At 41.9% G+C, this 26,338-nt stretch overlaps 1 protein-coding gene across 1 annotated transcript in view; it reads left to right on the forward strand.

The window, feature by feature from the left end:
* The window catches only part of LOC103186093 (guanine nucleotide-binding protein subunit alpha-14), a 101,021-nt gene that overhangs the window by 43,208 nt on the left and 31,475 nt on the right, over nucleotides 1–26,338 (forward strand). The window contains exon 2 of the mRNA XM_007904923.2: nucleotides 12,392–12,576. Coding sequence (XP_007903114.1) covers nucleotides 12,392–12,576 — 185 coding nt within the window. The remainder of the gene's footprint in view (nucleotides 1–12,391; nucleotides 12,577–26,338) is intronic.

Genomic DNA, 26,338 nt, shown 5'->3' on the forward strand with positions numbered 1-26,338 from the left:
TGCCACAGATGAGCTAGTGTATTTGTCCTCAGAGATTGCCACACCTCAACACAACTTATTTGGCATTTTTAGCACTGTGCAAATGCAAAAAAATCAAAGCTCCTGATAGCTATCACCGACTGATTCCTGATCATTAAACAGTGAATCCTGGTGGAAAGTTTATAAGGATATCTAGTAAAGACAGGATTAGATTTATCTGCTTCTCCTTAGTCAAAGAGCTTACTCTACCACATTATTTGCACACAAAGAATGGCTACTTGATATCAACTGGCGCCTGAAGATCCTTATCCTTATCCAAGCTTGGATCAGCACCTTCAAGGGTGGGTGAAGATGTCAAATTGAATGTTAATTTGGATAGTTGTGCTTAGCTGCCCTAATTTGCAAGTTAATAAAAAAAATGTTGATTATGACCCACTGTTAGCTCTGAAACTAGCTGGCCATTTGCTTTTTCCCGGTTTTATGAATCCCAACATTAGATTTATGAAGCTGGTGTGGAAACATTGATGAACTAATGCTGATGTGACATAGATATCTTTGGTGTGCTAATTTTTTCCTCTACTGAGGGGCTAATGCCTTTACCTTTCCCTTTTTAATGTAAGTTCTAGTAGACTTTTCTAGGACAGGGGGCAGCACAATTGACTAGGTCCTCATCCAACGTGCACACACATGCACAGAAAGTCAGGCATCATAGGATCACAATCGAGAGAGATCTTGTGGGTGGGAGGCCATGCAAAATGCATTTACAGCTAATAATAATAATGATAATAATAATGCTAATGCGTGCATTGGAAAGAGCACCTTTCATGTTGGATGTTTGTCTCAAAGCACTTCACAGGATTTGCTGTTAAATGTAGTGACTCTATAATTTGTAGGCTTAGGATTGATGCCCACACAATCATGAACTTAATGACCAATTTTATCTGGGGGCTTGTTGGCCAGGATTTTGAAATGGACTTTACAATAGGATTACTACGCCACAATTTATCCATAGTTATCGGCAAGGCTGGCAACATGAGACATGTGAGACGGAAGTCTGTGGAGCACGTTTTGGTTGAGCCCCTGTTCAATTCATGACCTCTCCAGTGTTGTTGTTGGTGTTACGTCCTGTAGCTCAGTGGAGTGGAGTCCTGTAGTTCAGTGGTTAGAGCACTCGCCTCGCAAGCGAGAGACCTGGGTTCAATTCCCGGCAGGGCGAAATGTTGGGCACTTTTCCTTACTCCACATGCCTCTGTTTACCTAGCAGTAAGTAGGAATAAATTCTTCAAAAAAAATTGGTCACTTCAATGGGGCATTGTGGGACACTGCCGTGCGCACGCATTTCGCCCATGAAATATACAGTCAATTCATTTTACAGTATATTCTGTGAAGCGCTTTGAGATGTCGTGACGATGTGATGAGGTGCTATATTAAATGTAAGGATTATTATTATTATTAATGATATAAAACAATGTGTGAGTTTTTTTAATGAAAGCTTCCCAATGGTTTTCTGGACAAAACTATTCTCTCTTCTCATATTGGCTGACTTGCTCCTCTCTCCACTCTAGTCCAAATATAAACATGTATGTGTCTGCTGCTGCAGCAGTGCAGGAAGTTCCCTGTGGGGTCACACTAGTGCAGACTCTGGAGCCTTCACTTTTTGAGTGCCTTTCATGTCGGGAGGATGTCTCAAAGTGCTTTGTTTCACATGATCTTCTGTAAAGTATATTTTGTAGTTGAAGTCTCTTTTTTTATATACACTTTCTCTCTCTCTCCATCCTGCTCACTCTTGCTCTCCCCCTCTCTCTTTTCCTTGATGTGAATATCAAAGAACAACATATTCACTTCCCTTGTAGTCTGAATACTATTCGACAGAATGGGGACAGACAGCTGAATCTGATTCTATATTTACTGCCACTGCCATAAAAAGGAGCAATAAAATAGTAAGGTGCTTAGATATTTTTGTCCTGTGAGTTATCCTCCCACCTTCGCTTGTCTTCATCTTCTGTCCTGAAGATCCTTTTTTTTTCTTTTCCTGCAGCATAGTTCCATGGATACCATATGTGTCCTTCTGAACTTCATGTGCGTGGCCATGGAATATGTATAAGTCTTGATATGATTATGTGTGAGAGATGACAATGTCAGCAAGCTAATTAATTGTGAGCAGTGTCAACAGGCTAATCAATTGTAGATATTATCGCAGCCAAAATCAATCTTATCCTCACCAACATACTTTCCAGTTGGAGTCTGAGGATAGCGAGCAGGAACTACGTTAAAATGTCCCTTTTGAAATCTTTTTGATAGGAAACCAAATTCATAAATTATTATTATTATTATAGTAAAATGTGAGTTTTCTGCTAACTTCAATTTTGCCAGAAGGGAAGAGAAGGAAGAAAGGTCCGACCTTCATGTTGGATTATTAAGGTTTTGTTGGAATTTGAGACCATTAGCTCAAGAAACTTTCTCCTTCCCCCACAATAAGTGGAGAATATTCCTTTGTTTATCTACATGTGTAATAGTTCCTGGGGTGCTGGTTCCAGCTTTTGAACTGCTGCCAGATGTGGGAATTCTTTGATTCAGTGAACAGCAGTTGCGACTTGATCTTAACAGTATAAAAAGAGGACATGTAAAATATTGGATTGGATGTCAGCTCAAATTCTGAGAAGTAGATGAAACAAAGAGACAAGATTGATCCATTGTTGATAAAATGGTTGGAATTTTTTTTGGTGGGGGCAAGCTAGGTGTCTGACAGATGCGGAAACCCATTGTCATGATTTAAGAGTATCCAAACCAGACAGTTCCACAAATGTGTGCAAGCTGCACATGGAAATTTCCCACCTGGCTGGAATGGTGTGCACATATACTCCCTGGAGGGATGCACCCTGGTTACTTTATTTTGGAAAGTATTTGGTGCACGTTGGTAAGATCCAAGGTTTTGAGAGTGTGTGTTGGTGTACTGCTGAAGTAAAACTGAAACCTCATAGATTGCCATCGATAGCACTGTCTGGCAAGCTTCCCACTGCTTGGTCCAGCAAGGACCACCCCATCTGTTAGGGTTTTAACTTACAGAGTTAACAGGTGCTGAGTGAGAAGAATCCTTGACCACAATCTTCCTCTTCAAGTCCTGCCTACAAGCCAGGCTGGCTTGTCTGTCATCAATAAGGCCTTGGGTAGTGGAAATCTGGAACACTCTCTCCCAAAAGGCTATGGATGCTGGGTCCATTCACATCTCTAAGACTGAGGTGGATGGCTATTTGTTAGGCCAGGGTATTAAGGGATATGGGGCAAGGGTAGATAATTGGACTTAAGGTACATATCAACCATGATCTTATAGAATGGCAGAATAGGCTGAATGGCCTACTCCTGTATCTATGTTTCTACTCCAGTCCAACCTAGCTTGGGAACTGGACTTCTGCTACAATGGACAATCCTTGCATTTGATATAGCGCTGATTAGAATGTTGTCAAGACATCTCAATGCACTTCACAGAAACATTGTAAAGTGTAATGATTGTATTTTGTAGGTAAAGCACTCCAACCTGATAACCATTTAGTGACTTACCCTTGGATCAACTGAATTCTGATATTTTGTTTCCAGCTCAGACCCAAGGAGACCCCCCATTTACCTCTCTTCACCCCCATGAAAATAGGGAATGAGACATCTTGGGATGTCCTTCCAACATGAAAGGTGCTATATAAATGTAACATATGTAGTTGTTGTTGAATGATTGAAATAGGCCTAAAGATGGCTCCATGTTTTTTTGAACAAGTACCAAGGAAGACTGCTTGTAAAATTGAAGGCTGCTGTAAAGGAGCCGCAGTTGCTGCAAACCTTGGGTGTACTCAGGCAATGTAAATGTTTACTCGCAAGCTTTAGTTCTAAGGGCACGGTTCCAACATTGCACTGGCTTGGCAGCAAGCCATGCTAAGTGTAGGTCATTTTGAAAACAATACCCATAAAATCTTCACAAAGCACTGTGTGATATATAGAAAATGGGATATTTGGAGGGGAATTCTGAGGCAGCTTTTGTTCTAACCAGGCTGAGAACAAGTTGGAAGAAATTGGGTTGAGAGTGCAGGGACTAGTAGGTTTCTGCCAGACATTACTAAACTGAAGTAATACAGATATTCTGCTGGATACTCATTGTGCATTACCTTCTTTAAGCTTCACAAACAGCTCAGTGGTTTACAGGTGGAAATAAGAGCCTAGGCTCAATCCTTGACCTGTGCTGATGTTCACCAACATTAGCAGGGTATTTTTTTAAGGAATTGTGACTGGTGGGGACAAAACTCAAAGGGTCAATTTGTATCCCACATCAATAAACCGATTTAAAAAAAAACGATTTCTGCAGATGAAGTGATACTTCACGGACAAGGTGACCAAGGTTGTGATATCATTACGATATCTAATAAGTCTTAAAGAAGTTATGATTTTTTTTAGATAATAGCTGAAAAATAAGACTTTTTGTTCAGCCTATATTTGTTTAAATCTTAGGATGATTGATATAATATGAAAGCAGGAATCTAATAAGTAATAATCATACAATGTCTTTAATTATCAAATAATCTGGAAAATTTGCCTAAAAATTTCTAAAAACTCGCTAAACGGAGGTAACTGCCAACAAAATTGCGAACCCCTTTTATTATTATTATTATTATGGAAGGACAATCTACTGGTGGGGAATTTTGAAATTATTGCTAATTCCTAGGGGCTGGTGGGGATTTCCCCACCACTTTATATGTGTTAGCTGGATGTCTGACACATGAGGAAGCCCATCACTATGTTTAGCCTGATGAAGTTCCATGCATCCCATCTACACATGACAATTCCTGGAATTTCTGGAGTTTTGGAATGGAATGCGCACTCTCTTCCTGGAGGGACACCTCCTGCTTTACCAAATTCTAGAGAGCATTACAATAACAAAATTATATTTGTACAGCGCTTTCATGTCGGGAGGATGCTCCAAGATGCTGGGTCCATTTTGCACATTGAGCACAGGTTGACACAAGCTAAGGCTTGGAGACCTCAGAATGTATTTGTGATTACCGCTGGAATTTAAGCAGCTAAAACTCCATAGCTTGACATTGAGAGTACTGTCTGGCAAGCTTCGGACTGCTTGTCCAGCTCAGACCACCCTACCTATTATGGGTTTGGCTTGCAGGGTTAACAGGAGCTGAATGGGAAGAATTCCTGCCCCCTACTGGCCAGCCTACCCTTCCAAGTCCTACTGATGAACGTGAGGTTAGAATAGTATCTGTCTCAGCTAAGATGCCCTCCGCCTTACAACCTTACAAGTCAATTAGCTGACCTAAGATCGAGATGAAGTGCACTTACAACCATCACCATCTCTCTCCCTTTGGGAAGAGCTGTTTTCTCATTTACCCTTGTGGTGTTCAAACGGTTAAGGAGAGTTTACTTGTACATTCTTGTATTTTTTCCCCCACCGACATTTTATGGTCTGTGCCTGCAAACCTGGGATTATGAGAAGATGATATGTTTGGTTCAATGTGACAGTTTGTTGGGTGCCACAACTGGATGCTTACAACATCTTTGGAGTGTTTCAACAAGAGCAAGTAAGTGTTTCTTTCCAACCTGCTGGAAGAAGATACAATGTAAAATTACAGATGCCTCTGTTATAAACTGCACCATGAATTTGCAAGACTAGTGCAGCTCTTGCCTGTATTATTACTGTTATATTGGAGAGTGGTTTTCATGAAAGTTTAGAAATCGAGAGATTACCATTTACTCAAGATAATTTAAAGCATTAAAGTTTTAGCAGCCTTGGCCTGAGTTACCCTTTTTTATACAGTGTGTGCAATTTTTGAAAAGAACAAACAAAGAAAAGATATGCCCTTCTGTACAACACAAGTTTTCTTTAAAAAACAATAACTCAGTCCATCCCTGCAACCCTCTCCTCTGAACATTTATTGTTCAGTTGAATGTCAACAAGACCGAGGCCCTCCCTTCAGCGTCTCCACACCTCAGCTACTGACAGCATCGCCATCTATAGATGCACACTTCACCTCACTGAGCCAGTCCGGAACTCTGGGGTCTTGTTTGACCCTCAGTTTTCCTTTCTACCCCACATCCATGCAATGACCCGCTCTGCTGTCCCCCACCTGCACAACATCACTTGGCTCGGCCACTGCCTCTCCCCTCAGGCTGCTGAAACCCTCATCCGAGCATTTATCACATCTCGATGAGACTACACCAACTCCCTGCTTGTTGGCCTTCCCAACTCTTCCCTCCACACGCTGCAGATCATTCAGTACTCTGCAGTTTGTGTCCTCTCCTGCACCAGGCTCCATAACCCTATCAACCCCATCCTCGCCCGACACCACTAGTTCCCCATTTTCTAGAGGATAAGGTTTGAAATCCTTGTCCTTGCCTTCAGGACCCTCCAGGACCTTGCTCCTTCCTACCTCTGTGACCTGCTAACCCCGTATCAACCTGCCCGCTTCCTCCACTCAGCAGGCTGCGGCCTCCTCTATGTCCCCCACTCCACCATCGGCAGTCCGGCCTTCAGCCTCTCTGTCCCCACCCTATGGAACTCCATCCCACAATCCCCTCCTCTTTGACCGCGCCTTTTGACACCCTCCTACCCCTACTCTCGCTGCCCTCCACCCACCCCCGATCCAACCGCCTGCGCGGGTCCAAATCCCTGACTGTCCAGTGCTTGGGACGACCTCCTGATGTGAAATGCGCTATATAAATGTAATTTGTTGTCGTGTTAAATCGAATCAGGATTAAAATTTTGAATAGCTGCACGCACAGTGTCTCTTGAATATGTTCGTAATGTCCTTCAGTGGAGTCTTTTTGAGCATCTTGTAATTTAACAGACATCACATTTGGGATGTTGTAAGTGGCAGACGTCTGTCTGTGCTAAATGCAGTGCCCAATCTGTAATGAAATTTACAACCCTGCAATTGTCTGAATTGATTGTTTTGTTCACAGATTTAAATAATAATTGCATCTGATATTAGCATTTATGCCATTTCTCCCAGATAAGGGAAGAGGTCTCTTAAATGACCCTATTGGAATAAGGATGTAATCCACCCATCAATTAGAAGTTATAAAGTGTTTATTGTATCTCAGCCTGAACGAGCATGGGGGTCTCCCCTCCTATCTTGCTTCCGGTCAGACTCTCGAGCATGTACAAAACCTTAAATCGATCCCAGACTACCAATATCCCCATTAATGCAGGGGTCATTACACACCGTATCACATCAGAACATCTCAAAGGCTTTAACCTAATGAAGTGTTGCACACCACAGCTTCATCGGAAGCATCCATGGACATCATTGAGATGACAGATCAAATTAAAAAAATGCTCTGTGGATATATTTTTAAATTGATGCTTTCACTGTTTGAATCACTGAGCGTGCTGTGGGGCTGATTCCAATGCTTACCTATAAATGTCATGTCATTAACTGAAGATGGGAAATACAATCAGTTGAAAGGAAAAATTGCATGAACTTTAAGTCGCCTCGAGTCCAAACGCAACACAGGTAAACTATTTGCATCACCAAGAACCTCCAGTTCACAAGTGGACTGGTTCACAGTTGGAATGTACTGAAGATTCTGTGTGTCAAAAATGGTGGCAAAGAAAAGGTCAGCAAAATATAATAATAATAATCATTGCATTTGATGAAGCACTTTTGAATGTCTTCGAGCCGTTTCAAAGCACTTCACAGAATAGACTGTAAAGTGAATTGACTGTGTATTTTGTGGGCAAAACATGCCAATTGGGTACAGCAGTGTCTCACAAACAGTCGTGGATTGAGTGATCAATTTATTTATTTATTTTTGAAGGAATTGTTACTCCCAGAAAAGAGATCCGCCATTCGACTAACAAGCAGGTTTCTACATATAGCATGTGGAGTAAAGAAACTTGCCCAAGGTTTTAAAGAAGCTTTAGCTGATCTTTTGGGCTCTCAAAAGTGTGTTTGATGTTTGAAATGGTGAGATATTAAAAGCCTCATTTAAATCAGCATTTTGAGCCCAGTGGTAAATGATGTGAGATTATTTCTATGGGAACAGCTGCAGTTTCAGTGAATAAGTGTGGGTAGTGTACTTGGGAATTACTAGATCTGTAAATAGACATTATATTAGATCTGTAAATACACATTATAGACCAGCTTCTTAAGACCACATTGGGTGAAACTGGCAAAGGTATATCCAGCTGTGAAAACATGAGATAGGGAGCAGAGGAGGGGAACTTGTTGTTGTTTATATGGTGACGTGATGGAGTGGATGACTTCTGACCAGCTCTGCATGTCTTTACTACTGTTTGGTTTTTAATGAGTAATCTGGAACATACCTGTGTGCTGTGTAATAATTGTCAGACTATGCCAATACAGGCAGGCAGGGTGGGGTGTAAAAGAGTAAGCAATTGGAAAAATACTATAGCAAATTAATATTTCTTTATAAGTATAAGTATGAATCAAATGTTGAAAAAAAAGTGACAGCTGAGTAGCCTGATGTCTATCTGGAAACTCCGGGAAGCTTCTAACGGATTCTTAATTAGTTGCCTATTTTTAACCCAGAAGGGCTTTGACTTGCAGGGCTAAGGACACGTCTTCAACTTTGAGTGTTGAAGACTATGTGTTCGTGTGTGCCTCCTCAGGTCCAGTCCAGTCGCAGGGAAACTCAGTTTATTTTACCATTCATCTCCTCTCCCCCCGCACCTGCACCCCATTGTAAATATTTTATAGATATGGTATTCGTTTTATTGTCGGTGAATTAAGTTTCAGTCAGGTCAAAATAAACCACCTCAGCTATCTGGAGTGTTTTAAATAAATTGTAAAACATTTACTGCAAAAATAGAAGTTCATTTCATACGTTTACATCTCACCTCTTCCTGACTCATCAAATATGTTGGAGATGAAATGCATCTATCTGTATTTATGGTCTGTTAGTGACAGGAAGTTATATTACCACCATGTGCAACTAGAGCAGATAGCTAGATGTTTGCTTTTGTAAAGTAAGGATATAGAAAGTAAAATAGGATGCAATACTCAGTTTAGTTGGTAATAGGAACCATGTCTTTGTTGTCAAATCAAGTGGTATCAAATGTGTTTCATCAAATGTGTTTATTGCTAATGGACTTTTTCACTGGAAGGATTGCTATGGGTTGGGACTCAGTTAGACAGCAACGCAGTATAAGGTTTGCTATTTTAAGAAGTGTTTGTTGGGAGGGATATTATCACCGTGGACCCATACTCTTTCTGTACTATTGACCCTTTTCCAAAGCAGTATTTTAATAGCCTGTTGAACACAGCTCCTTTTACCCTGGCACTTTCAGAACAGAGCAGTGTAGTAAGTAAAATGTCCCAAAGCTCAGTTAGTAAGCTCACTTTTTTTTCTTAACTGGCTCTTTCATTGAAAACTCTAAATGTTGTAGAAACCTAGAAAAGGATTTTGAAATGTAATTCAAGTTGAACTACTGTCATTTCAATAATATTTAGCAATTGAAACTTATTCTTGCATTTATAAGACTGTATCCTGGAATAATTGCAACTGGAGCATAAAAGCTAACTCTGTAAAGGGGTAAAGAGTGGTCACTTTCAAGATAACCAGATGGTATAATAGTGTCTGAAAGTTTTTTCTTGGCCTCTCAGGATATTCTGCTACTCTGGGTGGGAGCTTTCAATACTTAAAACACTGAATGCTATCATTGAGGAGAAATCTGGAATTTTAACTTTTCTATTTACAGATGTTACTCATGCACATCAGCAATTCGTCTTGTTTGGATATTCTTCTTTGACTGTCACTGACTGGCGGACTCGCTAAGTCATGAAACCAATCAAATGTCCCAGTTAGAGGTATTTTAGCAGTGAAAGCGCTTGAGTGCGGAAATCATGTTCAGCGGTTTACTTCCCAAGTGGTGGTCTGGTTTTCTTGGATTTATCATAATTGGAAACTCCAATGCAAGTTTTACAAAGGCTTGTAACGTGAGACTAATTCATCCATTTCAAAAAGATTGCTTTCCTCCAAAGCCTCTTGTCCCATTATTATTCAGTTAAAGGCAGGTGGTACAGCCAGCTCATTTTAATTTATTTCTCACCATTAGGTTAGACTGGCATACCGACAACGTGCTCCCAGGCCTCTGCCAGTGTTACTCCACACTCGGCTGTCAGAAGTAAAAATCTATTATTTTTTATACCCTCAGAATGGCTATTCACTGCAGCTATATACTCTAATAATCTCAATGCCCTGTGTTTTTGTTTCCCTATGCCCTTACCATTGAATATTTATGTCAGTTTGGCTTAGTGGTAGTATTCTCTCCTCTGAGTCAGAGTCTAGCTGATGCTCCAATGCACTGCTGGGGATATATTTCATTGTTAGAGGTGGTGTTCTTCACGGATGAAATGTTAGACCTCAGTCCCATCTCCTATTCAGGTGTATGTTAAAGATCCCATCCCAAGATCCTATTCAAAAAGAGAGGAGAGTTTCTCCCGGTATCCTGGCCAATAAATCCCCCAAATAAAATTGGTCTCTCACTCTTTGACTTCTTTGTGGGACATTGTTGTGTGCAATTGGCTGCTGCATTTCACCCACAAAATACACAATCAATCCTCTTTACAGTGTATCTGTAAACTATACTGTAAAACGCTTTGAGATGTCTCGACATGATAAGCTGCTATATCAAATACATTATTATCATTTATTACGTATAATGTTTCTCTTTATTTTTAAATGGTATTGTAGTCTGAGTCCCAATAGAACATTGGCAACAAAACATTTCATGCTAGCATAAACGTCTCTATGAAAAGTTTTCTTCTACCTTCCCCTCAACTCTTTTACAGATATTTCTCCAATTTCCCCAATACTCTGATACAACAGCACAGAAATAATTGTCTCACTTATAAACGCATCCGTGCAGGGAGAGTGGGTGTTTATTCCTTCTTCAGCTGATGAAGCCTGTAAATTGTATGTTTAAAAATATCAAAAATTGTCTCCCTGGTAATTATTTTATAAAAATTCATTCGATTAAAAAAGGTTTAAAAAGCTGGAACAGGATGATTCCATTTACCCAGAGGGGTGCTCCATCTACTGGTAGTTATAGAATATTCCTTAAAAAACCCACAAGGAATGCTTATTGACGTCACAAAATTTATCTCATTAAATCCTACCCGTAACTTGAAGTCTGACTCACAAACCCATGGAAATGCCATTCACCACACCTGCCTGTTCAGGTGGATGTTAAAGATTCCATGACAATATTTCAAAAGAGAAGGGAGTTTGTCCCAATGTCCTGGCTGACAATCTCCCAGATTAAAATTGGCCACTTCATGGCTGTTTGTGGGACATGGCTGTGTGCAAATTGACTTGCTTTTGCCTACAGAATACACAGGCACTACAATTCATGTTAAGTCCTGGGAAGTGTTTTAAGACCTCTCTACGTGATGAAGTGCTATATTAAGGGTTATATATATAAGAATTATTACAACATTGTTTGTGTTGAAGTGGAGTGCTCACAAGTCGGAGTGATAAGATTCTGGTTACCGACTTGATTCAATATTACAAAAACTACATGATTCCAGTGATTAAAAATATTTATCCCCAAATAACTCTGCAGTTTCTATTTAAGCACTCTGAGATGCTATCTCGCTAGAAGAGTGCAATATAAATGCATGTTGTTGTTGTTCATGGAGTTTATTGGCAAAGTGTCTTTAGTTAATTTACAAATTCATGTATTTGGGAATTGAAAAAGTTGTCTCCAAGGTGTTCCAAGCTCAGAAAAAAAACAGTTATCCCAATTGCTTCTCCAAATGAGGGTGCTAGTTTTACATTGGGCAATGTTGCAACTGCGATTCCCTCACAACCAAAGGATCTGTATTGAAGCTCCCCTAATTCATTTCATTTTGAATCCTTCATATTGGTAGGCTGGGTAAATTTTTGCTCCCTAGAGCTAAGGGCTATCGTTGTTTAAAAAATTAAGGGAACTGACAAGCTAGATAGAAATTGAATCCTCCTGATGTTACAGGCATCCAAAACGAGAAAAATAACCTTAAAACTTGAGATGCATAGAAATGAGATGAGAACATGTTTCTTAAAACAGAGAATTCTGCGATTGTGGAATTCACTGCCACAGACAGCTGCAGGCGGAAAATTTATTGGGATGTTTAAAAATGGCTAAATGTTTGGAAGGTTAAGGGAATTAAGGGATGGAGTGATACTTGTGGGGAATTGGATTGGCCTGCTGTGATATAATAAAATAGTGGAAAATATCAAATAATCTACAAAAGGCAAATAATATGATGCTGTTCAAATGACTTGAACCCAGGTTCTAATAGTGAAAGTGCAGTTTGCTAATATCCAGGCTCCACCAGTTTCTAGCATGGCTTCCTTTATTAAGGGAAAAGATGTAACTGAATACAATTTAACCTGTTTATCCTTTGCATTGCTTTAGGTACTGGTGAAAGTGGCAAGAGCACATTCATAAAGCAGATGAGAATCATCCATGGGGATGGGTACTCGGATGAAGATAGAAAATGTTTCACGAAGCTCGTCTATCAGAACATATTTACTGCAATGCAGGCAATGATCAAAGCCATGGACACACTCCGAATACAATACAAGAATGGGCAAAATGTGGTAAGAAAAACTATTATGCCACAAAAACATTTAATTCATGATCTGCTATTGTACTATTCCTCTTCTGTTACTGAGCCCATCCACTGTGGCAGTGCAGGTTACGTATTGAACAACAGTGATTTATGCTTTGCAAATTGGGAAGACGTCTCGAAGCACATCTGGAAGCACAGCTGACTAGAAGCCTGAGCTTTGTGTGTGTGTGTGGAGCTGAGCCAGGGGGAGGGGGAAGGTGACCATGGGCCCGGTCGAAAAGGAAGGTCTTCAGGCGCGACCTGAAGATGGGGAAGGAGGGGGCAAAGTGAAGGGGTTGAGGGAGGGAGTTACAAAGTTTCGGGGCATAGTGGCTGAAGGCACGGTCGCCGATGGTGGAGCCGAGGATTTGGGAGTCACAGAGGAGGCCGGACCCAGTAGAGTGGAGGCAGCGGGTACTGCTGTGGGGAGAGAGGAAATTAGAGAGATAGGGGGGGCCAAGGAATGGAGGGATTTAAACACTAGAGTGAGTATCTTGAAGTCGATCTGCTCTGTGGCAGGGAGCCAGTGGAGTTTGGCAAGGACTGGAGTAATCGGGGTGCAGAGTTTGGTGTGGTAAGTTTGATAATAGATGAACTGAATGAATATTCTTGTTGCTACTTTGAATTATGGCAACAAGTTCATATTTCGAAGTGCCGAACTGAGCAAACTGAAGGATTATCAATGACACATGGAGGAAGAGTGACGTGGAGAGTTTCTGGTGAGCTGCTGATACTAGGCTCTTCTGGGCCAGACTGACAGAGGAGACTGACGACAGGATAAGGGAAGCTGATGAGTTTGAGACTTGTTAGGAGCTGCTAGAGAGAGAAATCAGCAGCAGATCATTTTTAAAAGGACACGAAGGAGGATATTAATGCTATGCTCATTTTTTTAAAATGACAAATAGCAAAGTAAAACAGGAATGCAGCAAGATATGATGAGACAAAGAAAGGGTTGATCACAATTAACGTGGAGTTCGGTGATGGACAGAGATACACTGCCTTGTGACATTGAGCTGAACAGGGCAATTCCAGGTTTGATCTTTGCTCTTTGTTGAGTCAGCCAGGGCAGCGGGTGGGCAGTCATGGTTAGTGGTGGTGGTGGTGGAGAGAATTTTTGGTCAAGCGGGTGTCTGACATAGTTAGTAGGAGGATTTCCTCTTCCAAGTGACAGGTCTGCCCTTCCAAGCGCTGCTGATGAGCCAGGCAAACACTGTGCTGTCATCAACAGTGTCCTGGAATACTACGGACCCGCCTGGCTCAGAGGCTGCCTCCGTTACCAAACATCACACTTTGGAGCCAGCTCTGAGGAGACCTCACTTACCACCCCCCTCCCCCCACCACCCCCAAGGATAGTTGAGCCCTCACTCAAATTTGAGCCCTCACTTGGTGGATGAGGGATAATACAATCATATTTGTATGATTGTAGGGCCTTGGGACTTCCTCCTGACATGAAAGGCGCTCTATACATGTAATTTTGTTGTTAATGTTGTTATTTTTAACATCCCTTAAAAGGTTACAAATTTCTCGTTGGTTCCAGTTGCCATCTCTTTCAATCTGAGGATTGGGACCAAATGTTTCAATCAGCTGGTCTTGAACATTAGCTGCTCAGTTTCTCTCTGGCCTTTTTAAACGTTGATACAGTCAATGAGCATGAGGAATTATTTGAAAACAAAGAAACTCATGTCCATCAATTCATCTGACAATTGCTCGGAATGGCCAAGAAAGCTTGTGAAATCTGAACCTATTGCAAAGCCCTACAGTGCTTCCAATGAGCTCCTTTTGAATGTGCTTTGCTGATAAATTGTGGGCACCAGGAACCACAGTATGATTTTGTTACAGTTCACTTGTAACAGAAGAGCAACAGAAAAATCATGCTTTTAGAAGCCGCCTGGCTCCTGCTATTTTCTTTGACTTGGCGTCAGCAAGTGTTGACCCAGTTTAGAAGTCTGCTGCTACCACTGGGAGTGACGCACGGCTTTATATTCTAGACGGGCTCTGTGTTTGAAGCTGAACGTGACATCAAGAAATCCATAAAATAAAATTTCACACAGAGAGTTTTTGCTGGGTAGGTTTAAGGAAAAAAAAATCCTTTTGTCCCCTATTTTTTTTCTCATGTCACACTCTGCAGATTTCTTTCTGAGACTGACTTCACGCCAATTCACTCATCTACAGTTTTCTTTATACTCCGTTCAGCACTGTGTATAGATTTGTTTAATTCCAAATGAAAATATAATAATCATTGCATTTGTTATTACGCCGTATAACATTGCAATGTCTCTTCACTGCAATGTGTATTTATTGTGTCTTTGAAAACAGACATGGCAATCAATTTGCATATAGCAATAGCCACACAAACAGCCATCTATCTCCTGACCAGTGATACCACTGCATGTGCATAGAAAGGCAGCTCTCTCCATCGGAATGTACTGTACATCAAATCCAATTGTTTAATCACTCCGCTCCTTACCTCTGGAATTACAAAACATCTTCTTTATAAAAGAAGATCAATCAATCATCATCTCACTGCTGTTTGCGGGACCTCGCTGCTGCTGATGAGCCGTGGGCCACATGACATAACAGTTTAAAGTTTAGCCATTATTCCTTTTTTCTTGTTTGATGATACTTAAAACTGTTTTGTAGATATGATCAGTTCTTAATGTTGCCTGAATTTACATTTGTTGGTGAAATGTAACTTTGATACTCCAAACATATAAACATTGCAACCATTGTCACAAGGATATTTTGGGGAGTAGCTGATGAATTTTCCTCCCAGTTTTTCCCTGTCAAATATTATCCTCTCCAACTCTTCTGAAACAACAACAACAACAAGATTTCATTTATAGAGCGCCTTTCACGTCGGGAGGACGTCCCAAAGTGCTTGACAATTGGGGTCAGGACCCGAACAGGGGAAATGGTCAGGGTGAGGGGAGGGAAGGGAGGGAGCGAGGAGGGGGTAGAGAGTCGAGAGGGGAGCTGAAGGCACGGTCAAAGAGAAAGGTCTTGAGACCGGCCTTGAAGGAGGAAAGGGAGGAGGCGGCGAAGGCACTGGGGGATGGAGTTCCAGAGCCTAGGGGCTGAGAGGCTGAAGGCCCGGCCACCGATGGTAGGGCGGTTGGGGCGGGGGATGTGGAGCAGATCGGAGCCAGAGGACCGGAGGGTACGGGCAGGTAAGTAGGGGGATAGTAGGTCGGAGAGGTAGGAGGGAGCAAGGCCGTGAATGGCCTTGTAGGTGAGGATGAGGATCTTGAATTCGATCCTCTTGGGGATGGGAAGCCAGTGGAGGCGAGCGAGGGTGGGAGCGATGTGGTCGTGAAGCCTGGTGCGGGACAGTACACGAGCTGCAGAGTTCTGAATGACCTGCAGCTTGTGGAGGGAGATCCCGGGAAGGCCGGCGAGAAGAGAGATCCCGTAGTCCAGCCTTGAGGTGATAAAGGCATGGACCAGAGTTTCAGCTCTGAAAGCATTTCAACCCCTTATTCCTTCTACTGGTTCCACCCATATTTTCTGAGATATAATTCAATCTTTATAAAACATTCAACATGAGAAACATGTCAGAAGGCAAGTAAAAAGCATTCACATGCAACACTTGACTGTGACATAACCTTTAGTGATCTTGTTTACAAATACATTTCATTATGCAGAGGGTATTAAAATGACTGAAACAGGTTACTAGGAAAGATTGTGGAGACCCGGACACTGAATTCATTTAAAATGCAGCTTCAGTGCTATGATGGGAGTGAGGATCAATAGGTGGATTTTCTAGAAGGATGAGATAGAATGGGCCGAAGGGTCTTCTTCATCCAAACCAATCTTAATAATAAGAATAATTCTTGCATGTGGTATAGCGCCGTATCACATCATTGCACCGACTCAAAGCCCTTCAAGGAATATATTGTAAAGTGGAGTGCCTGTGTATTATGTGGGTGAAATGTTAATCGTGATCACAATGTTGATCAGCTAACACCATTTTGATCAGGAATGGATCTGGGGTTCTTTCCAGTTTGATTGACTAGGTATTGCACTATACAGTGTATTTAACCATGTGTTTTTAATATTTCTAAGATATGCAGTGCATTTTTTAAAAATTTAAAAATTAGGTACTTATTCAAACTTTTATTCAAACAACTTAAATTTTCGTATTCAAATCCATTACAATACAGCTTGNAAAAAATTAGATTAGGGGAAGCCCTGCTGGTACAGTGGAGAGAGCTACAATTTACAGACCAGGAGTTTGCTGCTTTGAATTATGCTCGGTTTGCTGGTCTCAGCCAGGGCTATGTGGGAAGCCACCAGTGTTAGGGAGGAGAAAAACAGAAAGGGTTTCTGCTCCTGGTCCTCTAAAGCACCATCTACTGGTTGAAGCAACAGTGTGAAGAGAGGTCAAGCTTGGCTGTGATGCCATCTGTAGTCGAGGGGGCCTGCCGACACTCACTGCCAAGACTAACACATGAATATTGGCCCTTGGGCAGGTCACCGGAGAGCAACCAGTGCTGCTGAAAGCAACTGGGGACCAGAGGTTTTAGAAATCAGAAGAAAATTAGAAATTAATTGGATTTTAACTTATTTAAGAGAAAATCAACTACAGACGGATCATAAAATGTGTGAAAAAGGGAAAAACTTATATTGCTTTCTGCCAAATTCTGTTCACAAAATTCTTAAAAAGTTGTGACCGGTTGACATAATAATAATAATCCTTGCATTTGATATAGCCCTTTTCACGTCTTCTAGACGTCTCAAAGCGCTTGAATTGGAAAGAGCTGGCCTATGTGCATTTGTGTGATTGGACCATTTATTTCAGAACATGTCCAACACTTGGAACGGATTAAGAATACTTGTGGCTTTGAAGTACTAAGAACTGGCAGTGCTCTATTGAGGGCGTTTGCTGCTGTTATTGGGAGATAGCTGTCTGACACTTATACAGATTGTGGAATGCCAAAGAAAAGAACATTTTCAGATGTGGCAGTGCACATTGTAATTGGCTTAATTATCAAAACGCCTCCTCCTTCCACACCACATGGAATTTTTGGTATCATCCAGTACATTAGACTGACCTGAATTGTACTAACTGAGCACATTTTTGATAGAACACATTTTTATTTAAAATAAATTCCAAACGTGTTCAACAGGAATCCCAGAGAGTACAGGATAAATCCATCACAACATGGGTTTGTTTGCAATTGGCTTGTGGGCTCGTAACATTCTCTTACCAAAAGTCCAAAATTGTGCCACCCATATCTGACGTGGCACTTCAGATCTTGTCAGCAGAATAATGCGATTTGAAGTGTGGTCCAACTGATGGAGAAAAGCAAATGATGAAAGCTTTTCTTTCCTTGGCTTTCTGTGTGCATGTGGTCATGAGATTGATGACGTCATGATACAGAAGTGCTGACCTGCAGCCACTGTTAAGAGCACTCGTCTCACAAGTGAGAGGATCTGAGTTTGATTCCTGGGCTGAGCAAGTTTCATTATTCCACATGCCTCTGTTTACTAAGCAGTAATAGGAATCCTGTTAGTCGATTGGCGGATCGCTTTCCGGGGTCATAATCCCTCCAAAATTCCTCAATCCATGACTCTGGGACACTTCTGTGTACAATTGGCTGCCACGTTTCATCCACAAAATACACAGCCAATCCACTTTACAACATATTCTGTTAAGCGATTTGAGACCCCTCAACAACCTGATAAGGCGCTATATCAAATGCAATGATTATTATTATTATAAAGCGGGCTGGGATTCAGGAAACAGCAATTATGAATGTGGAGTCCGGTAGCTTAGTGGTTTGAGCACTCGCCTCGCAAGCGAGAGGACCTGGGTTTTATTCCCGGACAGAGCGAAATGTTGGGCAAGTTACTCCACATGCCTCTGTTCACCTAGCAGTAAGTGGGAACCCGGTTGTTAGTCAATTGGTGGATCGCTTTTCTGGGGTTAATAAACTGTTCAAATAAAAAATAATAATGATTTGATCACTCAATCCACGACTGTTTGTGGGAACTGCTGTGCACAATTGGCTGTTGCGTTTCACCCACAAAATATAGAGTCAATTCACTTTACAGTATATTCTGTGAAGCTTTTTGAGATGTCTCGAAGACGTGATAAGGCATTATATCAAATGCAAGGTTTATTATTTAGGAAAGTGAATGAAAGATGCACGTTGTTCATTAATGATGCTGTTAAGCGCACAGGACTCCTTTAATGTGGCGCACATATAACAATTGTTAAGATTCTTACTTGTTGTACAATATAACAGAACAAGCTAACGATCCTCCAAATTATTTGATGAACATTCACTTTAAGGCTGTTTGTGGGGCATTGCTGTGTGCAAATGGCTGCCATGTTTATCTGCAAAATATAACCGTTACATTGAAATAGCAATTACAGTACTTGTGAAGTGCTTCAAGACATGTTGACATGATAAGGCGCTGTATTAAATGCAATGATTATTATTTAGGAAAGTGAATGAAAGGTGGGCATTTACTAAATGTAAAGTTCTGCTGGTTGAATTAATAATGATGAAAGAAAAGATCTAAAAACAACTGGCATTGAGTTGTATGGTAAGATCCCTGAATTGTAATTCTCTTTTTTTAAATAATGAGCCGGCACTACTACTTGTTTAATTGAGTAGTCAACTGAGACGGCAAAGAAAGCTAGGAGTGCGGAGTGACAATAGGTCAGCACTTGGTAAGCTCGGATTGTGGAGCTGCCTTGTTAGAAGAGAGTGTTCACCATCTGAAGATTAGGCTAACGCTGTATCTCCACATTCAGTACCATGGAGCCAGCGAGACGTGCCATTCATTATTACACTGTCAGTCATTGTTCAGAACACCTTAAATGTCCCCAAAAATGAAACCCAAAGAGTATAAATGATAACCCTGCAGGCTAGTTGCGGGCAGTTTGTTTTGAAGAAATTGTTTCAGTCTCTATGGAGACAGACGATGGGTGAAAAATGATATGGTGAAAAAATGGTTACTGTGTTTTCTCTCCACCCTCGTTTTTTTTCCACTCTGTTGAGCGTTCCACTGGCAAATGTGACATTTGTCCAAATAACCATGTTTGAACCTTGCCAGCAAGTGCCATCATACGATATACTTATATGTATGTGTGTCTATATGTGTGTGTGTGTGTCTGCCTGTGTGGCTTGTTTGTTCGTGGAGGTAGGGAGGACAATCATAAATGAGCCCAATCCTGCTCTTTGCAGGAGAGGCTACTGATGAGGTCAATTATAGTTCCTCAAATGTTTCTTAACTGGCATCAGGCAACTCAGCACGGACCTGGGATTTAATCTAGAACATTCCTGGTCTGTGTCCTCAAGGAATAAAATGGTAGAACTTCCCTGATCTTTTTTCAGTGTGGTGCCATTATGTCTGAAGCAAAACTGGCTGAGGAAATTTAAAAGAAAGAAATGAAATTCCGGTCATTGAAATGAAACTAGAGGAAGATGACAGACAAATTGCGGGTTTTATACCCAGTTAAAACTCACACTGACCCCTTAACTGACAGATTGAAAGTGACCATTTGGAAAGGAAGCAATAATTGAAGTGCAATTTAACCAAATTTGGTTATAAATTCTCGCTCTGTATGTGGTCCTCAACTGGTTCTTCTTAACGTTCTGTGGTTAATGCTGTTAAAGTGTCCTTAAAACTAATCGCGGCATGGCTGAACACAGCTATGGCTGTGTATCTTGGCAGAGTACCAAGTACACCAGGTGTAGAAACTGGTTACATCATCTGCTAGGATCATTTTCATTCCATTACCATGTGTCCAAGCACCTAGAATGGCAAAGATATTTTTGTAGAATGGTTCAAGTCATGAAGTCTACAGTATGGTTCATTGAATCCTCAGCCAAAATGATATCTGCAATTAGCAGTTAGCAGAGTGGTATCTGACATGGAGAATTATATGAGGCACTAGCGTCTTGGGAAATCCTCCCAACGTGAAAGGAGCTCTACAAATGTAATTTGTTGTGACTAGGCTCCCACTGATACTTTTTAGGGTGCAAAAAAATGAAGAGTCAATGAACTAGACAGCCACTGAAGTTGCAGGTGTAAGTACTGCAAAGAATATGAAGGTAATGCCAAGAGGGGTAGGTTTTAAATCAGCTGGTACAGACAGGCAAGGTGATGCACAAAGGCAAGATAGGTTTCAGAAATTCAATAAATGTTACTCGGATTCATAGAAAGCTTCTTTCGCTGATGTCCCAATTCCAACCTGACCTAACTTGCCAAAGTTCTGGAATGTGTTGTCGCTAACCAGCTTTGCTCTCACCTCTCGGTCCACTCCCTCCTCGAGCCCCTGCAATCTGGTTTCTGTCCTGCCCATAGCACAGAGATGGTGCTTGTCAAGGTCACAAACGACATCCTCTCTCTCTGTGACCAGGGCTACCTTTGCCTCCTCATCCTCCTGGTCCTCTCCACCACGTTCGACACAGTCGACCATGCCATCCTCTTCCACCACCTCTCCCCTATCACCCACTTCAGTGGGACCTCATTATCCTGGTTCCTTGTAAACTGACTTCATTTTGTCTCTTCAAATGGTTTCTCCTCCCACTACCACTCAGTCACCTGTGGGGTACCCCGGGTCTCCGTCCTTGGCCCCCTCATCTTCGTCATCTATATGCTCTCTTGGCGATGTCTTTTCTATCAATTGTTTTCTCCTTTCTAACATTGAGATAGCAGCATATGAGTTTGACTATTAAATTATGGTCTTGCCTGCAAGCCACATCCTGTCCGTGACAGTAAAATAACTGGCTGCTTTTGTTCTCATGTGGTTCTGGCAGTAAACTGAATGTTGACACCACAGGTATAGTAGTTTGCATTGCCTCTCCACTCGGACTTCAAACCATATTAAAGATTACAGTCACAATCTGAAATAGTTTAAAATTTGTGGAAAGAATTGTATACTTTTTGAAAGTATTTGATGTGTTGGAAAGGGTGGGGTGGGAGGGGGGGCCACTTCTGAAATTTCTCATGATCATTTAGAAGTGGTTTGTTCCTTGCAAGAGTACCGTCAGTGAATTCTATGCTTTTTGCTTTTGCATACAAAGTACACAATTGTTCACATTTTTACAGTATATTCTGTGAAGCACTTTAAAACGTTCTCCACTCGTGAAAGGCCCTATATCAAATGTAAGTATTATTATTATATCAGAAGGTGATTGCGGAGATGGCTGAAATATTTTCCTTGTAGCGTCCACCTTTACTAATGTAGGTGCTTATCAGGGTGATATCTAATTGAATGCAGACGAAACACAATCTTCTTACTGGCCTGCTTGCCTTGTGAGGATCTTAAGCTGAATGAAACAATAACAGTTTTGCAGTTGATGAGACGCAAAGAAAAGTTGGAAGCTTGTTCGGCATATTTCCATTTAAAAATAAATACATTTAACTAATGGGTGTAACACATTTGTAAAGCAGTTTGGTCCAAACCACCTGTTATGTGTTATGTATTATGTTAATTATAGCTGGATAAAGTGGGCCAACTATGCCAGATGATTTAACTTCTACTTGGAATTGAGAGTATTTGCCAAACCGAGCTACTGTTTTGATTCCTGGGGGAACAAAACCTTAGGTAAATCCAAACAAAGATTATTGAAATGGGCAGTAGAACATATAGCATGTGCTATTCCCTGGCAGGAGATGGGAAGCCTGGTGAAAGAGCCTGTTCTTTTCGTGCTGCAACCACTTTTTTCTCTCTACACTTTCAGTGTATGATTCTGCTGCATGCTAACATCTTGACTTGGCTGCTGGCTCCAATCAATCACTTGTATTGATTTAAGATGGCCCTCATTGCCTTCTTGCCAGTTTCTACACTGTATTGGCTTAATGATGTGTGGAGCTGAATGAGCAAAAATATTTGTTTGAAATAAGAACCGCTCATCTTGAACCATATTCTTGGCATAATCTATTATTCATATTCTTGGCATGAAAGACTCAAAAGCAATAGTTTCTCTCTTCTCTCCCCCAGCATTCCAAATGATCATTTTTAAGTATAAATATATGTCCAGTGGAGCCCTGTTACAACATGACTGTCAGGGTCCTTAAAATCCCAGTCAGTGTTATAAGGGAATAAAATTAACTGTCAGCTCTTTTGCATTCACTGGGTGCAGAAAGCTGACCAGCTTCCCATAGTAAAAGAAGGCAGACCTCTTGTTTATCAGGTTGCTGCTATCATCACTAAGTGATGAGAGCAGCAGCGTGAAGTTTGTAAAGTTGCTCACTGCTATGTCTGCAGGAAAATGTATTGAGGTCTAAATCACGATATGATGAACAGGAATTGTCAGTGCAGTGCAGTCCCGATACAACACAATGCTTTGCAGCCATTAACTCAGATTACAGCATTAACATGAGCATGAAGAAATGGCTGGCTGAAACGGTGGTCAGGTTGTTGCTTATGCCACTTCGTCTGTGCTGGACATACAAGCTGATAAGAAAGACTTTGGGAGGTCTGTTCCAGAAGCAAATGTGTACTACGTTTCTGGTAATTGTGGGTCCACAGGAGATCTGTGTTATAATCAAACTTGAGCTCCAGCCAGGCATTTAATAACAGGATGGCCCAGTGGGTAATTTGCTGGTAAGTCAAAATTGCCACATACTGACCTATAAGAACTCAGAGACACAATCTATTTCTAGTTACCAGAGTTCACACAGGTTGGAGTGAGCCAACTTGGTTACCAAACAAATATTGAATTTGAAACCCAATTGATTAACTTTCAACAAATGTAATTTTTGTAGTAAAGAAGCTACAAAAATTGTTCTAATCGTTAATTTAAACTGAGTAAATACAGACTAGAAATAGTCTCACATACTGTATTCCTGGAGTTAACAGATTGGTCTTGGGCTTTTGATTCTGTTGATGATATACATACATCTACCGTCCTTAAAGAGCTGTGCGTTTTACATTTGTGGTTCTGGCCGTATCTCGTCTCCACCAAGAACCACAATTTCTATAACTACATGTACAGAATTGAGTTTGGGTCATAAAGGGGCAGCTACAGTTTTGCATTGTTTTAATTCAGGACCTGATGTGGATTTCAGAATCAGTCTTGAATACAGCTACAGACAGTTTTTATTATTTTCTCAGCTTTTAAGTAACATCACCATAGATGGTTACTCAGATTAATCAGAAAACGAGAATGTGCACTGAGTGAAACACATTACAGATGACTCATTTGTATGGAACGTCTTTATTCTCCTCTTTCCCTCCCTCCCATCCCCACCCCCCCTGACCTATTAAGTCAGGTCAACACCCAGTCAGTGTAGCATTGAAAGCCTGCGATCGTGACTATAAGGTAATAATTTACATAATGAGAATTCAGGGATCATAAATGCTTTTGTCAATCCATTATTGACTGGTTCAGAGGTGACATAAACTGGACAATTCAGGGCAATTGATCGAATTCAATGTGCATGGAATCTCTGGGGAGAAATTCCACTTGGGTCTCGGTTTCCTTTATTTACTATGCTTCTGAGTGTCCAGAATTTAGCAAATTTTGAAATATAGTTTTAATGTTGAAGCTTCTATTTTAAACTTATTTTACAGTTTTATGCTATTTTACAACATTTAAGAACTACAGAAAGCTGACCTAAAAGTTAAGAAGGAATTCAACGATTTGCCAAATTCTGCATGTTCTGAAATGCTTAAGAGCAAATCTAGACCCAGGTGGAATTTTTCCTCACTCGTCTTGTATTGAGCCTCATCTGCAGTCATTCACCTCATGAATAACAACCTGCATTCATAAAGCGCCCTTCACGCAGGATACCATCTCAAGAGTGTATTAAACCTACAACTCTTACAGAGAATCGGACTCTTCCGTTATACTGGTTTCCTGCTTTTATGCCACACTGTCAATTTGTCGGAGGTGCTTTTGATTCTGGAATAGATTGTGTAATTTACAACAACAACAACAAGATTCCATTTATAGAGCGCCTTTCACGTCGGGAGGACGTCCCAAGGCGCTGTACAGTTGGGTCAGGACCCGAGCAGGGGGGAAATGGTCAGGGTGAGGGGAGGGAAGGGAGGGAGCGAGGAGGGCGTAGAGAGTCGAGAGGGGAGCTGAAGGCACGGTCAAAGAGAAAGGTCTTGAGACCGGCCTTGAAGGAGGAAAGGGAGGAGGCGGCGAAGGCACTGGGGGATAGAGTTCCAGAGCCTCAGGGCTGAGAGGCTGAAGGCCCGGCCACCGATGGTAGGGCGGTTGGGGCGGGGGATGTGGAGCAGACCGGAGCCAGAGGAACGGAGGGTACGGGCAGGTAGGTAGGGGGATAGTAGGTCAGAGAGGTAGGAGGGAGCAAGGCCGTGAATGGCCTTGTAGGTGAGGATGAGGATCTTGAATTCGATCCTCTGGGGGATGGGGAGCCAGTGGAGGCGAGCGAGGGTGGGAGTGATGTGGTCCCGAAGCCTGGTGCGGGACAGTACACGAGCTGCAGAGTTCTGAATGACCTGCAGCTTGTGGAGGGAGGTGGCGGGAAGGCCGGCGAGGAGAGAGTTCCCATAGTCCAGCCTTGAGGTGATAAAGGCGTGGACCAGGGTTTCAGCAGCGTGAGGGGTGAGGTAGTGCCGTAGTCTGGCGACATTCCGGAGGTGATGGAAGGCGGTGCCAGTTGTGGTGCGGATATGAGGAAGAAAGGACAGCTCAGGGTCGAACAGAACCCCGAGGTTCCTGACTGGCTTTGAGAGGTGGAGAGTGCAGCCTTGGATGCTGATGCTGTCAGCGCCTGAGGTGCGGAGGCGCTGACGTGAGCCAATCAGGAGGGCCTCAGTTTTGCGCACGTTGAGCTGAAGAAAGTTATCTCTCGTCCAGGACTCGATGTCGGACAGGCAGGCTGTCAGGACATTGGTGGTTGTGGAGTTGAGGGTAGAGGAGGAAAGGTAGAGTTGGGTGTCATCCGCATACATGTGGAAGTTAACCCCATGTCTGCGGATGATGTCACCAAGGGGGAGCATATAGAGGGTGAAGAGGAGGGGACCGAGGACAGAGCCCTGAGGGACACCGCACGAGACAGTGCGGGGGCCGGAGGAAAAGCCGTTCGTGGAAACGTTCGCAGCTGGGAGGCGACAACTTGTTCCAAGTCCTTGGACAGGGAGGAGAGGTTGGAGATGGGCCGGTAGCTTTTACTAATTTACTAATATTTTGTGAAATTGGCAGAATTCCCATAGTAGACTGGAAAGAAAAATATTAAAAATGGCTGATATGGAACCCAGCATTGGTTACTTATGACTAATCTAATCTAGTTTACAATAATTATCCTTGCATTTGATATAGCGCCTTATCAAGTCTTCGAGCCATCTCAAAGCGCTTCATAAAATGCGCTGTAAAATGAATTGACTGTATATTTTGTGCAAACCGTTTATAAAGGGTAAAACCGTTTACTGCAGAGTGGCAGGTGTTAACGTTTAAGTTAAAAGAGAATCATAAAGCAATAAAGATAATCTCACAGCAATAAAATCTTAGCACATGCCTCGGATTGCCATTCAGTTCCAAATTTCTTTTCATTCTGCATTTTTTAATTAGTCTAGCACCAGCTTGTTTTAAAGTAAAGTAAGTCTGCTTAACACAGAGTAATTACTATATAACATTTAAACACTTCTGTTGGCTGTTTAATTTTTACAGAACTTTTGACCCTTCAATTTTTTGACCCTCCGCTCAGCCGGCTCTGGTCTGCTCCACGTCCCCCGACCCACCCGCCCCACCAATGGCGGGAGAGCCTTCAGCCACTCTGCCCCCAACCTCTGGGATTCCATCCCCCAATCACTCTGC

This window comes from Callorhinchus milii, unplaced genomic scaffold (assembly GCF_018977255.1).
Source record: "Callorhinchus milii isolate IMCB2004 unplaced genomic scaffold, IMCB_Cmil_1.0 Scaffold1, whole genome shotgun sequence".
NCBI lineage: Eukaryota > Metazoa > Chordata > Chondrichthyes > Chimaeriformes > Callorhinchidae > Callorhinchus > Callorhinchus milii.